The sequence below is a fragment of the Carcharodon carcharias genome, chromosome 9 (assembly GCF_017639515.1).
Source record: "Carcharodon carcharias isolate sCarCar2 chromosome 9, sCarCar2.pri, whole genome shotgun sequence".
Lineage (NCBI taxonomy): Eukaryota > Metazoa > Chordata > Chondrichthyes > Lamniformes > Lamnidae > Carcharodon > Carcharodon carcharias.
In genome coordinates, this window is record NC_054475.1 from 67061551 (window position 1) to 67077123 (window position 15573).

General features: G+C 48.2%; 1 protein-coding gene across 3 annotated transcripts in view; it reads left to right on the top strand.

Annotated features, from left to right (window-relative positions):
- The window catches only part of LOC121282637 (DENN domain-containing protein 2D-like), a 185450-nt gene that overhangs the window by 68762 nt on the left and 101115 nt on the right, over positions 1-15573 (top strand). For all 3 annotated transcript variants that reach the window (XM_041196455.1, XM_041196453.1, XM_041196454.1), the window contains exons 5-8: positions 1525-1594; positions 5031-5108; positions 6662-6802; positions 11043-11191. In XM_041196455.1, the coding sequence (XP_041052389.1) occupies positions 1525-1594; positions 5031-5108; positions 6662-6802; positions 11043-11191 (438 nt within the window). The remainder of the gene's footprint in view (positions 1-1524; positions 1595-5030; positions 5109-6661; positions 6803-11042; positions 11192-15573) is intronic.

Consider the following 15573-nt stretch of genomic DNA (forward strand, 5'->3'; position numbering starts at 1 on the left):
AGTAACTTAAATTTTTATTTAAAGAGAGAAGGAAATCTGTTCATTGTATATTAATTGTATTTAATTGTATGGAGGTGGTGGGCACTAACTGGACTTTCACTTATAAATAGACACAGACTGAAACTGTGGCTGTGGGGTTAGGAGGTGTATGCTTGTAATATGTAACTCTGTAAGTAAACGTAAAGTGTGTAAAGACTGGCTTCCGTTTTATCCTTCACCAGCTGGCTTCCTGGTTTGGAACAGTTGTAACCAGCGAATTAGCTATGGCTCCTCATCTCACTCCCACACTGTTACCTTTGGTATCTATCAAGGGTCTGTCCTTGGCCTCCTCCTATTTCTCATTTACGTGCTGCTCCTCAGTGACATCATTCAAAAACACAGGTTCAATTTTCATGTGTACACTGACGACACCCAGCTCTATCTCATCACTATCTCTTGCGATCTCCTCCACTGTTTCTAAGTTGTCAGACTGCTTATATGACATCCAGTTCTGGATAAGCAGAAATTTCATATGAACATACATACATATGAATTAGGAGCAGAAGATCTGATTGTGGCCTCAACTGCACATTCTGCCTACCCCCCCCCCCCCCCGCCCCCCGTTAGTCAAGAATCATGTACCTCGGCCTTAGAAATATACATTGACCCATCTCCTCCAATTAAATATTGGAAAGACTAAAGCTATTGTCTTCAATACCCGCTACAAACTCTGTTCCCTTGCCATTGACTCCAATCCCCCTCCCTGGCAACTCTCTGAGGCTGAACCAGTGTCTTCACAACCTTGGTGTCACATTTGACCCTGAGATAGCAACTACATATCTGCACAACACTAAGACTGTCAACTTCGCCCTCCACAACATCATTTGCCTCCAGTTCATCTGCTGCTGAAATACTCATCCATACTTTTGTTAGCTCTAAACTTGATACTCCTGCACACTCCTGACCAGCTTGCAGCTTAATAAACTTGGAAAAACTTCAGCACATCCAAAGTTCTGCTGTCCCTATCCTGACTTGCACCAAACCCCCTTCACATATCATCCACTGTGCTTAGTGACCTACACTGACTCCCAGTTCAACAATGACTCATGTAAAATTCTCATCCTTGCTTTCAAATCCCTGTATGACCTCGTCCCTCCTCATCTCTAATCTCCTTCAGCCTACAATCCTCCAAGTTAGCTGCACTCATCTGTTTCTGGCCTCTTGAGCATCCTCTATTTTAATCGCTTCACCCTTGGCAGCTGTTCAGCTGCCTGGGCTCTTAGCTCTGGAATTCCCTGGCTAACCCTCTCCATCTCTCTCTCTCTCTCCTCCTTTTAGATGCCCCTTAAACTTAGCTCTTTCACCAAGCTTTTGGTCAACTGATCTAATATCTCTGATGTGACTCAGAGTCAAATTTTGTTTAATAACTATCCTGTGACACTCCTTGGCATGTTTTACTACATTAAAGGTACTATATAAATGCAAGCTGTTGTCAGTCTATGGTTATTCTTATACAAAAAATGTTTTTTTTTTTGTTTCTTTTAGTGAAACCTTCTCCTTCGTCCTGACCAACATGGATGGCAGCAGGAAGTTTGGCTACTGCAGACGCCTCTTGGTGAGGTCCAGCTTTGTTCTCTGGTTTGCTACTTTCTTTCTCCATATCCCAGTTTCCTCCCATAGGCTGAAAATCATTGCAACGTTTCTCATTGGGTCTCAAAAGCAGGATAGGTTAAATCAGTGTGGTGAAGGGGGAGGGATAGACTGTCTTCATCAGATGTTGTTTAGTCCACACCAAAGCAGCCTTAATCTATGCTGCGAAAATTGTTGTTCCAGACACCAGTCCAGGTTTTTCCAGACCATTCTGCACCCAACTCCAATCCAGTGTTGGGATTATGGGCTTCGGTCCTCCAATAGACAGGATAGGAAAGTGACTGAGACTGGGAGGTTTGCAACAATAATTATAATGCAGCAGATTATCTCCTGCCATGGGGGCATGTCCAAGGTGTAGGGGCTGTCTCTGTTATGTTAATGATTCCGGGTGCAATCAAAATGACAAATGACACATCCTGACTCCCCAAAGGAGCGCAGCTCCCACAACACTCAACACCATCCAGGACAAAGTAGCTCGCTTGATCAGCATCCTATGCAACACCTTAAACATTCATTCCCTCCACCATCGATGCACAGCAGCAGCAGTATGTACCATCTACAAGATGCTCTGCAGGAACTCACCAAGGCTCCTTCGACAAGACCTTCCAAACCCACGACCACTACCATCTAGAAGAACAAGGGTAGCAGATAGATGGGAACACCACCACCTGGAAGTTCCCCTCCAAGTCACTCACCACCCTGACTTGGAAATATATCACCGTTCCTTCACTGTCACTGGATCAAAATCCTGTAACTCCCTCCCTAACAACACTGGGTATATCTACATTACATGGACTGCAGCGGTTCAAGAAGGCAGCTCACCACCACCTTCTCAAGGGCAACTAGAGACAATGTCCACACCCAGCAAGATTTAAAGTAAACAAAACAAACTTTGGAACAAGTGCCAGACTTGCTTGACAGAGTTGAACTGAGCACCTTGTGTCAGTAGGCTCCTGGTCTGTGTGAGACCTGACTGCCTTCCTGATGAAGTGTAACTGCTGCCCCACTAACAGTGTAAGTGCTTCCCCTGTACTGACCCTCTGATAGAGCTGCTCTCGCTCAGTACTGACCCTCTGACAATGCAGCACTCTCTCAGTACTGACCCGCTGACAGGGCAACATTCTCTCAATACTGACCCTCTAACAGAGCCGCCCTCGCTCAGCGCTGAGCCTCTGACAGTGCAGCACTCTCTCAGTACTGACCCTCCGACAGTGCAGCACTCTCTCAGTACTGACCCTCTGACAGTGCAGCACTCCCTCAGTACTGACATTCTGACAATGCAGTGTGCTCTCAGTACTGACCCTCTGACAGTGCAGCACTTCCTCAGTACTGACCCTCTGACAGTGTGGAGCTCCCTCAGTACTGACCCTCTGACAGTGCAGCAATCCCTCAGCACTGACCCTCTAACAGTGCAGCACTCCCTTAGTACTGACCCTCTGGCAGTGTGAAGCTCCTTCAGTACTGACCCTGTGACAAAGTAGCAGTCCCTCAGTACTGACTCTTTGACAATGTAGTGCTCCTTTGGTACTGCCTCTCTGACAGTGTAGTGCTCCCTCAGTACTTACCCTCTGACAGTGTAGTGCTCCCGCAGTATTGACCATCCGACAGTGCAGCACTCCCTCAGTACTGCCGCTCTGACAGAGCCGCCCTCGCTCAGCATTGACCCTCTGACAGTGCAACAGTCTCGCAGTACTGACCCTCTGACAGTGCAGCACTCTCTCAGTACTGACCCTCTGATAATACAGCACTCCCTCAGTACTGACCCTCTGATAATACAGCAGTCTCTCAGTACTGACCCTCTGACAGTGCAACACTCCCTCAGTACTGACATTCAGACAATGCAGTGTGCCCTCAGTACTAACCCTCTGACAGTGCAGCACTCTCTCAGTACTGACCCTCTGATAATACAGCACTCCCTCAGAACTGACCCTCTGATAATACAGCACTCTCTCAGTACTGACCCTCTGACAGTGCAACACTCACTCAGTACTGACATTCAGACAATGCAGTGTGCCCTCAGTACTGACCCTCTGACAGTGTGGAGCTCCCTCAGTACTGACCCTCTGACAGTGTGGACCTCCCTCAGTACTGACCCTCTGACAGTGCAGCACTCCCTCAGCACTAACTCTCTCACAATGTAGCACTCTCTCAGTACTGACCCTCTGACAGTGCAGCACTCCCTCAGTACTGACATTCTGATAATGCAGTGTGCCCTCAGTACTGACCCTCTGACAGTGCAGCAGTCTCTCAGTACTGACCCTCTGACACTGCAGCACTCTCTCAGTACTGACCCTCTGACAGTGCAGCACTCCCTCAGTTACTGACCCTCTGACAGTGCAGCACTCCCTCAGTACTGACTCTCTGACAGTGTGGAGCTCCCTCAGTACTGACCCTCTGACAATGTAGCACTCTCTCAGTACTGACCCTTTGACAGTGCAGTACTCCCTCAGTACTGACATTTTGACAATGCAGTGTGCCCTCAGTACTGACCCTGTGACAGTGTAGCACTCCCTCAGTACTGACACTCTGAAAATGTGGAGATCCCTCAGTACTGACCCTCTGACAGTGTGGAGCTCCCTCAGTAGTTACCCTCTGACAGTGCAGCACTCCCTCATTACTGACCCTCCAATAGTCCGGCACACCCTCAGTTCTGATCATCTGACAGTGCAGCACTCCCTCAGCACTGACCCTCTGACAGTGCAGCACTCCCTTAGTACTGACCCTCTGACAGTGTGGAGCTCCTTCAGTACTGACCCTGTGACAAAGTAGCAGTCCCTCAGTACTGACTCTTTGACAAGTTAGTGCTCCTTTGGTACTGCCTCTCTGACAGTGTAGTGCTCCCTCAGTACTTACCCTCCGACAGTGCAGCACTCCCTCAGTACTGCCCCTCTGACAGAGCCGCCCTCGCTCAGCACTGACCCTCTGACAGTGCAACAGTCTCTCAGTACTGACACTTGGACAGTGGAGCAACCACTCAGTAGTGACCCCCCAACAGTGCAGCACTCACTCAGTACTGACCCTTGGACAGTGGAGTAACACTCAGTACTGACCCCCCAACAGTGCAGCACTCCCTCAGTAATGACCCTCTGACAGTGCGGAGCTCCTCCAGGAATTGCTAAGGAGAGGAAAACCAGCCACGGGTGACCCTGCCACTAATTGTGGCTCAGTGAATGATAACAAAAAGTGCCGGGGTTTGATGATTGTGCATGAGGGGAGCATTAAATTTAATTTAGAGCACAAAAACAGGCCATTTGACCCACCTGGTCTCTGCTTGAGTTTATGCTGCACAGCTTAGAGTCTGAGACAGTCAAGGAGGTGGTATTGAAGAAAGGAGGGAGGAGCAATGGTTAAAGATGTGCCATGTTTTTCCCGAATAACCGACTAACTCTCCCTCTGTACAGCCACGTGGAGGAGAAGCCCGACTGCCAGAGGTTTTCTGCATCATCAGCTGCCTGGGCTGTTTTGGCCTTTTCTCCAAGGTACATTCCTTCTGTTTTGCTAGTTACTATTTCATTCTTCACAGAGTCAGACCAGACTGCTGAGGCCTTTTAAAATGGCGGATGGGTCTGGGAAAGAGGGTGGAGCATGGACTGCACAGGCACTTCCTGTGAACTGCTGGGTCGTTTAAAGTCAGGCTGAGTTCAGACAGATCCCATTTTCACTCTTCACCCACAGTGTGGCACCCACTAATTTATGGTGGTGACGTAAACACTTCTGAAGGTCTGAGATAAGATGTGTATCCCTTGTATAGAGCTCTGAGAAGTAACATTTTAAACACTGAAACCTTACTTCAGAGACAGAGGTAGGTGATAGACCACAAGGGAGGGAGGGGCTTTGAAAGAGGAAGAGTCGATCTGTGTGACCCTCCGGATTATTTCTTGCTTTGGGCAGCCAATTGGGAGACAGACCGCCAGGCTCCCTGGCTGAAGAGTGTTGCGATGGAAGCTGAAAACAATGGCGTGGCGCCTTCCCACATCCAGGCGATAGACAAAAGACAGCAGCAGCAACATATGGTATGACGCCAGGGTACCCAGCCAGGAACTGGCAAAGTCAACACAGAGCGCACAGGAAGGAGGAGGAGATCTTACTCCGAGCAAAGGGTGTACCATATATACATGAGCGAGAGGCAGTGGGGGTGAAGGCTCTGAGATGCCTGTGCCATGGTGGATGAAGGCCTTGTGCCACAGTTACTCGAATCCCAGGTCCTGCCTGATGTACTCAAGGTTATGGTGGCCCTCAATTTATTTGCAGCTGACTCCTTCCAGGGGTCTGCCGCGGACCTCTGCAACTTCTCTCAAAAGGTCACCTACTGTCACCAATGCAGCCTTTGCTTTGGTGGGGGAACACATCAACCTCCCCACAGATGTGATGTTGCAGATGCAGAGGGAAATGGGCTTCGAATCCATATCTAGTCTCCAATTTCCCGTAAGTTCAAGGAGCAATAGACTGTATCCACATCACTACGAGAGCACCCTGCAGCAGCTGGGTACATTCATGAACAGAAAATTGTTCCATTCCATCAAATGCACAGGTAATCTGCAACCACAGTAAGGCACTCCTGCACATACGTGCAAGTTTCCCAGGCAGCTGCCCTGACTCATTCACTCAGAGGCAGTGACACACCACAACTTTTCCAGCCCAGATCCTAGGCCCGTGATTGGCCTCTGATACCCATTAAGGAGATGACTGCTTCCTCCCTCGAGTTGACCAGAGACAGGACCCCAATATTGATACAACAACAGTCACTTGTAGACGAGAACCATCAAGCAGGCCGATGGCCTGTTAAAGTTGCAGCTCAGCTGCCTTAACTGTTCGCCAGGAGCACTTCAGTTCTCACCTGATGGTGGTAGAGTTTTGGGGTGGTGTTACAGGACCGTGTGGGAGGATTGTTTACAGGTCTGTGGGTGGGTGAGTTTGTGGAGATGGAAAGGATTTTGGGCCCTGTTTACAGATGCTCTTTGCTGACCAGTGCGGTGTGTTGTGTCGAGGGCTTGTCAGTGTATTCTGGTGATAATTTCACTCCTCTCTCCAGATTCTCGATGAGGTTGAGAAGCGGAGGCAGATCTCTTTCGCTGTGATCTACCCCTTCATGCAGGGGCTGCGGGAAGCAGCATTCCCAGCTCCAGGAAAGACTGTCTGTGTGAAAAGCTTCATTCCGGAATCGGGAACAGAAGTAAGTCTTCAGACCAGTGGAGTTACGAGATCTTTCACAAGTCATGTGACATTCATTCATAGGATGTGGGTGTTGCTGGCCAGGCCAACATTTATTGTCCAACCCTAGTTGCTTTTGAGGAGATGCTGGTGAGCCGCCTTGTTGAACTGCTGCAGTCCATGTGGTGTAGGTACACCCACAGTGCTATTAGGGAGGGAGTTCCAGGATTTTGACCCAATGACAATGAAGAAACAGTGATATATTTCCAAGTCAGGATGGTGTGTGACTTGGAGGGGGACTTCCAGGTGGTGGTGTTCCCATCTATCAGCTGCACTTGTCCTTCTAGATGGTAGTGGTCATGGGTTTGGAAGGTGCTGTCTAAGGAGCCTTGACGAGTTCCTGCAGTACATCTTGTAGATGGTATACACTGCAGCTACTGTGCATCAGTGGTGGAGGGAGTGAATGTTGGTAGATGGAGTGCCAATCAAGTGCAAAAACAGAATTACCTGGAAAAACTCAGCAGGTCTGGCAGCATCGGCGGAGAAGAAAAGAGTTGACGTTTCGAGTCCTCGTGACCCTTCGACAGAACTTGCGTTCGAGTCCAAGAAAGAGTTGAAATATAAGCTGGTTTAAGGTGTGTGTGTGGGGGGGGCGGAGAGATAGAGAGACAAAGAGGTGGAGGGGGGGGGGGTGGTGTGGTTGTAGGGACAAACAAGCAGTGATAGAAGCAGATCATCAAAAGATGTCAACGACAATAGTACAATAGAACACATAGGTGTTAAAATTAAAGTTGGTGATATTATCTAAACGAATGTGCTAATTAAGAATGGATGGTAGGGCACTCAAGGTATAGCTCTAGAGGGTTTTTTTTATATAATGGAAATAGGTGGGAAAAGGAAAATCTTTATAACTTATTGGAAAAAAAAGGGAAGGGGGAAACAGAAAGGGGGCCCATGCGGGTACCCATAGCCACACCTTTTATTTGGAGGAAGTGAGAGGAGTTGAAGGAGAAATTGTTCAGTGTGAAAATTCACACTGCATGGGCCCCAGCTATGCCTGTCTCTTTATGGGGTATGTGGAACATTCCTTGTTGCAGTCCTACTCCGGCCCCCTTCCACAACTCTTTCTCCGGTACATCGATGATTACTTCGGTGCCGCTTCATGCTCTCGTCAGGACTTGAAAAAATTTATTAATTTTGCTTCTAATCTCCACCCCTCCATCATTTTCACGTGGTCCATCTCTGACACTTCCCTTCACTTCCTTGACCTCTCTGTCTCAATCTCTGGTGATAGACTGTCCACCAATATCCATTACAAACCCACCGACTCCCACAGCTATCTCGACTACAGCTCCTCACACCCCGCTTCCTGTAAGGACTCCATCCCATTTTCTCAGTTCCTTCGCCTCCGTCGCATCTGTTCCGATGATGCTACATTCAAAAACAGTTCCTCTGACATGTCCTCCTTCTTCCTTAACCGAGGTTTTCCACCCACGGTCATTGACAGGGCCCTCAACCGTGTCCGGCCCATCTCCCGCGCATCCGCCCTCATGCCTTCTCCTCCCTCCCAGAAACATGATAGGGTCCCCCTTGTCCTCACTTATCACCCCACCAGCCTCCGCATTCAAAGGATCATCCTCCGCCATTTCCGCCAACTCCAGCATGATGCCACCACCAAACACATCTTCCCTTCACCCCCCTTATCGGCATTCCGTAGGGATCGCTCCCTCCGGGACACCCTGGTCCACTCCTCCATCACCCCCTACTCCTCAACCCCCTCCTATGGCACCACCCCATGCCCACGCAAAAGATGCAACACCTGCCCCTTCACTTCCTCTCTCCTCACCGTCCAAGGACCCAAACACTCCTTTCAAGTGAAGCAGCATTTCACTTGCATTTCCCCCAACTTAGTCTACTGCATTCGTTGCTCCCAATGTGGTCTCCTCTACATTGGAGAGACCAAACGTAAACTGGGCGACCGCTTTGCAGAACACCTGCGGTCTGTCCGCAAGAATGACCCAAACCTCCCTGTCGCTTGCCATTTCAACACTCCACCCTGCTCTCTTGCCCACATGTCTGTCCTTGGCTTGCTGCATTGTTCCAGTGAAGCCCAACGCAAACTGGAGGAACAACACCTCATCTTCCGACTAGGGACTTTACAGCCTTCCGGACTGAATATTGAATTCAACAACTTTAGGTCGTAAGCTCCCTCCCCCATCCCCACCCCCTTTCTGTTTCCCCCTTCCCTTTTTTTTCCAATAAGTTATAAAGATTTTCCTTTTCCCACCTATTTCCATTATATAAAAAAAAAACCCTCTAGAGCTATACCTTGAGTGCCCTACCATCCATTCTTAATTAGCACATTCGTTTAGATAATATCACCAACTTTAATTTTAACACCTATGTGTTCTATTGTACTATTGTCGTTGACATCTTTTGATGATCTGCTTCTATCACTGCTTGTTTGTCCCTACAACCACACCACCACCCCCCTCCACCTCTTTGTCTCTCTATCTCTCCGCCCCCCCACACACACACCTTAAACCAGCTTATATTTCAACTCTTTCTTGGACTCGAACGCAAGTTCTGTCGAAGGGTCATGAGGACTCGAAACGTCAACTCTTTTCTTCTCCGCCGATGCTGCCAGACCTGCTGAGTTTTTCCAGGTAATTCTGTTTTTGTTTTGGATTTCCAGCATCCGCAGTTTTTTTGTTTTTATGCCAATCAAGTGGGCTGCTTAGTCCTGGATGGTGTTGAGCTTCTTGAATGTTGTTAGAGCTGCACTCATCCAGGCAAGTGGGGAGCATTCCATCACACTCCTGACTTGTGTCTTGTAGATGGTGAACAAGCTTTTGGGAGCCAGGAGGTGAGTTACTCGCTACAGAATTCCTGTCTGCTCTTGTAGCCACAGTATTTACCTGACTGGTCCAGTTCCATTTCTGATCAATGATAACCCTCAGGAAGTTGATAGTAGAGGATTCAGCAATTGTAATGCTATTGAACATCAAGGGGCAATGGTTAGATTCTCTCTGGTTGGAGATGGTCATTGCCTGGCACTTGTGTGCCGCAAGTGTGACTTGTCACTTTCAGCTCAAACCTGAAAGTTGTCCAGGTCTTGCTGCGTTTGGACACATACTGCTTCAGCATCTAAGGAGTTGCAAACTAAACACTTTGATCAAACTGACAGCAGTGGGAATTTGATTTTCATTTATCTTAGTGTATTTAACTTTGAACTGTGGCTCGCTGCATTGAATTAGACTTTGGCCTTTCACATCCCACACTGGGGAAGTTCGAATCTCCCATCCAGCTGGCTGTAACGTTGGTAAGTGAACTGAGTTTGCACAGTCACAAACCTGACACAAATTTGATGCAAAATAGCAACCTCACTCCAGGAGGCCATTAAACACTTATTCCATGGTTTCAGGAGACCAGCACGACTGTTGACTCGCAGAAATCTTCAAATGTTTCAAACACTTCTAACTTGGGCTCCAATGGTCGGAGGGAGCCTCCTTCTCCCGCTAACATCCCCGATTTTACATGGCCCAGTGGAAAATTCTTCCAAAACCAGTTTTCGACTGAAACACCTCTTTCCAAAAAAAATTATTCCAGCTGCAACATTATGAATAGGAGTACAGAGAAACAGGAGGAGGCCATTCAGCCCGTCAAGCCTGTTACACAGGAACATGAGGAGGCCATTCAGCCCCTTGAGCCTGTTACACAGGAACAGGAGGAGGCCATTCAATCCCTCCAGCCTGTTACACAGGAACAGGAGGAGGCCACTAAGTCGCTCGAGCCTGATACATAGGAACAGGAGGCAGCCATTCAGCCCCTTGGTGATACACAGGAAGAGGCCATTCAGCCTCTGGGGGCTGTTACATCAGGATAGGAAGGGACCATGCATGGGAATACAAGCCACACAAAGGCATAATTGAGTTCTGCTCACTGATAGGGGAGGTTCAGAGACCGGGCAGTCAGTAAACTCATTGCCATGGTGAATGAGTGGCCTTCTGTAGACTGTGTTGGACTCGTGCCAGCTTCTGATACTTTTTCAATGCTTTCTTGCTGACCATTGAAACCCGGACACGATCCAACATTTTACAATTCATTGTAAATTAGTTCTTTAATGCAGCCCTAAACACTGCTAATAAAACAGATTTCAAGCTGTGTGGTAGCAGTGAATAGAGATACTAATGATTGATGAGCTCCAAAAGATTCGGAGGGTGAAGAATGTGTGAGTTATTCAGCTCGTTTCTCCTTTGCAGATCATCAAGCTGACACGGCCCTCTGACTCTCGCCTAGAACACGTGGACTTCTCCTCTCTCCTCAAATATTTATCTGAGGAAAATGTCATTCACATCTTTGCCTCATTGTTGCTGGAGCGACGAGTGATATTCCTGGCAGAGGAGCTCAGGTACAAGAGAGAAAACAAAATATAGTAGGGAGGACAATGTCAATACACTGGGAGAGGGATGTAATTACACTGGAGAGACAGAGGTAAATACACTGGGAAGAGGGAGGTAAATAGACTGGGGGAGGGAGCTAAATACACTGCAGAGAGGGAGGTAAATACACTGGGGAGAGGGAGGTAAATACACTGGGGAGAGGGAGGTAAATACACTGGGGAGAGGGAGGTAAATACACTGGGGAGAGGGAGGTAAATATACTGGGGAGAGGGAGGTAAATACGCTGGGGGGAGAGTTGTAATTACACTGGTAAGAGGGAGGTAAGTACACTGGGGAGAGGGAAGTAAATACGCTGGGGAGAGGGAGGTAAATACACTGCAGAGAGGGAGGTAAATACACTGGGGAGCGGGAGGTAAATACAATGGGGAGAGGGAGGTAAATACACTGGGGAAAGGGAGGTAAATACACTGGGGAAAGGGGGGTAAATACACTGGGGAGAGGGAGGTAAATACGCTGGGGAGAGGGATGTAATTACACTGGTAATAGGGAGGTAAATACGCTGGTAAGAGGTAGGTAAATACACTGGGGACAGGGAGGTAAATACACTGGGGAGAGGGAGGTAAATACGCTGGGGAGAGGGACGTAAATACACAGGAGAGAGGGAGGTAAATAAGCTGGGGAAAGGGAGGTAAATACACTGGGTAGAGGGAAGTAAATACGCTGGGGAGAGGGAGGTAATTACGCTGGGTAGAGGGAGGTAAATACGCTGGGGAGATGGTGGTAAATTCAATGAGAGAGGGAGGTAAGTACACTGGGGAGAGGAAGGTAAATACACTGGGGGAGAGAGTTAAATACACTGGGGAGAGTGGTGTAAATACACTGGGAAGAGGGATGTAAATACACTGCGGGGAGAGAGGGAAATACACTGGGGAGAGAGAGGTAAATACACTGGGGAGAGGGATGTAAATACACTGTGGAAAGGGATGTGAATACGCTGGGGAGATCGAGGTAAATACACTGTGGAGAGGGAGGTAAATACGCTAGGGAGAGGGTGGTAAGTACACTGGTGAGAGAGAGGTAAATACACTGGGGAGAGGGAGGTAAATACACTGGGAGGAGAGAGGTAAATACACTGGGGAGAGTGGTGTAAATACACTGGGAAGAGGGATGTAAATACACTGTGGAGATCGAGGTAAATACACTGGGGAGTGGGAGGTAAATACACTGGGGAGAGGGGTGTAAATGAACTGGGAGAAGGAGTTAAATACACTGGGGAGATTGAGGTAAATACACTGTGAGAGGGGTGTAAGTACACGGAAAAGTGATGTAAATACACTGGGTAAAAGCAGGTAAATACACTGGGGAGAGTGGTGTAAATACACGGGGAGAGGGATGTAAATACACTGGGGAGAGCGAGGTAAATACACTAGGGAGGGGAGGTAAATACACTGGGGAGAGGGAGATAAATACACTGGGGAGAGGGATGTAATTACACTGGGGAGAGGGATGTGAATACGCTGTGGACATCGAGGTAAATACACTGGGAAAAGGCAGGTAAATACCCCGGGGACAGGGAGGTAAATACACTAGGGAGAGGGAAATAAATACACCAGGGAGAGGGATATAAATACACTGGGAAGAGGGAGGTAAATACACTGGGGAGAGGGAGGTAAATACACTGGGGAGAAGGAGGTAAATACACTGGAATGCGGGAGGTAAATACACTGAGTAGAGGGAGGTAAATACAGTGAGAGAGGGAGCTAAATACACTGGGGAGCGGGAGGTAAATACACTGGGGGAGAGAGGTAAATACACTGGGGAGAGTGGCGTAAATACACTGGGGAGAGGGATGGAAATTCACTGTGGAAAGGGATGTGAGTACGCTGGGGAGATCAAGGTAAATACACTGGGGAGAGGGAAGTAAATACACTGGGGAGACGGGTGTAAATGAACTGGGAGATTGAGGTAAATACACTGTGAGAGGGAAGTAAATAAACAGGAAAGGGATGTAAATACAGTGGGTAGAAGCAGGTAAATATACTGGGGAGAGTGGTGTAAATACGTGGGGAGTGGGACGTTAAGTCACAGGGGAGAGGGAGGTAAATATGCTGTGGAGAGGGTGGTAAATACACTGGGGACAGGGAAGTAAATACACTGTGGAAAGGGCTGTGAGTATGCTGGGGAGATCGATGTAAATACACTGGGGAGAGGGAGGTAAATACACTGGGTAGAGGGGTGTAAATACACTGGGAAAGGGATCTAAATACACTCAGGGAGGGAGGTAAGTACACGGGGGACAGGGATGTAAATGAACTGGGAGAGGGAGATAAATACACTGGGGAGATTGAGGTAAATACACTGGGGTGAGGGGTGTAAATACACTGAGAGGGGTGTAAATACATGGGAAAGGGATGTAAATAAACTTGGTAGAGGCAGGTGAATACAATGGGGAGAGTGGTGTAAATACACTGGGAAGAGGGATATAAATACACTGTGGGGAGAGAGGTAAATGCACTGGGGAGAGAGAGGTAAATACACTGGGGAGAGGGATGTAAATACACTGGGGAGAGGGATGTGAATATGCTGGGGAGATCGAGGTAAATACACTGTGTAGAGGGAGTTAAATACGCTGGGGAGAGGGTGGTAAATAACACTGGGGAGAGAGAGGTAAATACACTGGGGAGAGGGAGGTAAATACACTGGGAGGAGAGAGGTAAATACACTGGGGAGAGTGGTGTAAATACACTGGGAAGAGGGATGTAAATACACTGTGGGGAGAGAGGTAAATACACTGGGGAGAGAGAGGTAAATACACTGGGGAGAGGGATGTAAGTACACTGTGGAAAGGGATGTGAATATGCTGGGGATATCGAGGTAAATACACTGGGCAGAGGGAGGTAAATACACTGGGGAGAGGGGTGTAAATGAACTGGGAGAAGGAGTTAAATACACTGGGGAGATTGAGGTAAATACACTGTAAGAGGGGTGTAAATACACGGAAAAGTGATGTAAGTACACTGGGTAAAAGCAGGTAAATACACTGGGGGAAGTGGTGTAAATACACGGGGAGAGGGATGTAAATACACTGGGGAGAGGGTGGTAAATACACTGGGGAGAGCGAGGTAAATACACTAGGGAGGGGAGGTAAATACACTGGGGAGAGGGATCTGAATACGCTGGGGACATCGAGGTAAATACACTGGGAAAAGGCAGGTAAATACCCCGGGGACAGGGAGGTAAATACACTGGGGAGAGGGAAATAAATACACCAGGGAGAGGGATATAAATACACTGGGGAGAGGGAGGTAAATACACTGGGAAGAGGGAGGTAAATACTCTGGGGAGAGGGAGGTAAATACACTGGGGAGAGGGAGGTAAATACACTGGGTAGAGGGAGGTAATTAGACTGGGGAAAGGGTGGTAATTACACTCGGGAGAGGGGTGTAAATACATTGGGACAAGGGAGGTAATTACACTGGGGAGAGGGATATAGATACACTGCGGAGAGGGAAATAAATACCCTGGGGAGAGGGAGGTAAATACCCTAGGGACAGGGTAGTAATTACTCTGGGGAGAGGAAGGTAAATACACTGGGAAGAGGGAGGTAAATACACTGGGAAGGGGGAGGAAAATACAATGCGAGAGCGAGGTAAAAACACTGGGGTGAGGGAGATAAATAAACTGGGAAAATGGCGGTAAATACACTGGGGAGATGGAGGTTAATACCCTGGGGAGAGGGAGGTAAGTACACTGGGGAGAGGGAGATAAATGCACTGGGGAGAGAGAGGTAAATACACTGGGGAGAGGGATGTAAGTACACTGTGGAAAGGGATGTGAATATGCTGGGGATATCGAGGTAAATACACTGGGCAGAGGGAGGTAAATACACTGGGGAGAGGGGTGTAAATGAACTGGGAGAAGGAGTTAAATACACTGGGGAGATTGAGGTAAATACACTGTAAGAGGGGTGTAAATACACGGAAAAGTGATGTAAGTACACTGGGTAAAAGCAGGTAAATACACTGGGGGAAGTGGTGTAAATACACGGGGAGAGGATGTAAATACACTGGGGGAGAGGGTGGTAAATACACTGGGGAGAGCGAGGTAAATACACTAGGGAGGGGAGGTAAATACACTGGGGAGAGGGATCTGAATACGCTGGGGACATCGAGGTAAATACACTGGGAAAAGGCAGGTAAATACCCCGGGACAGGAGGTAAATACACTGGGGAGAGGGAAATAAATACACCAGGGAGAGGGATATAAATACACTGGGGAGAGGGAGGTAAATACACTGGGAAGAGGGAGGTAAATACTCTGGGGAGAGGGAGGTAAATACACTGGGGAGAGGGAGGTAAATACACTGGGTAGAGGGAGGTAATTAAACTGG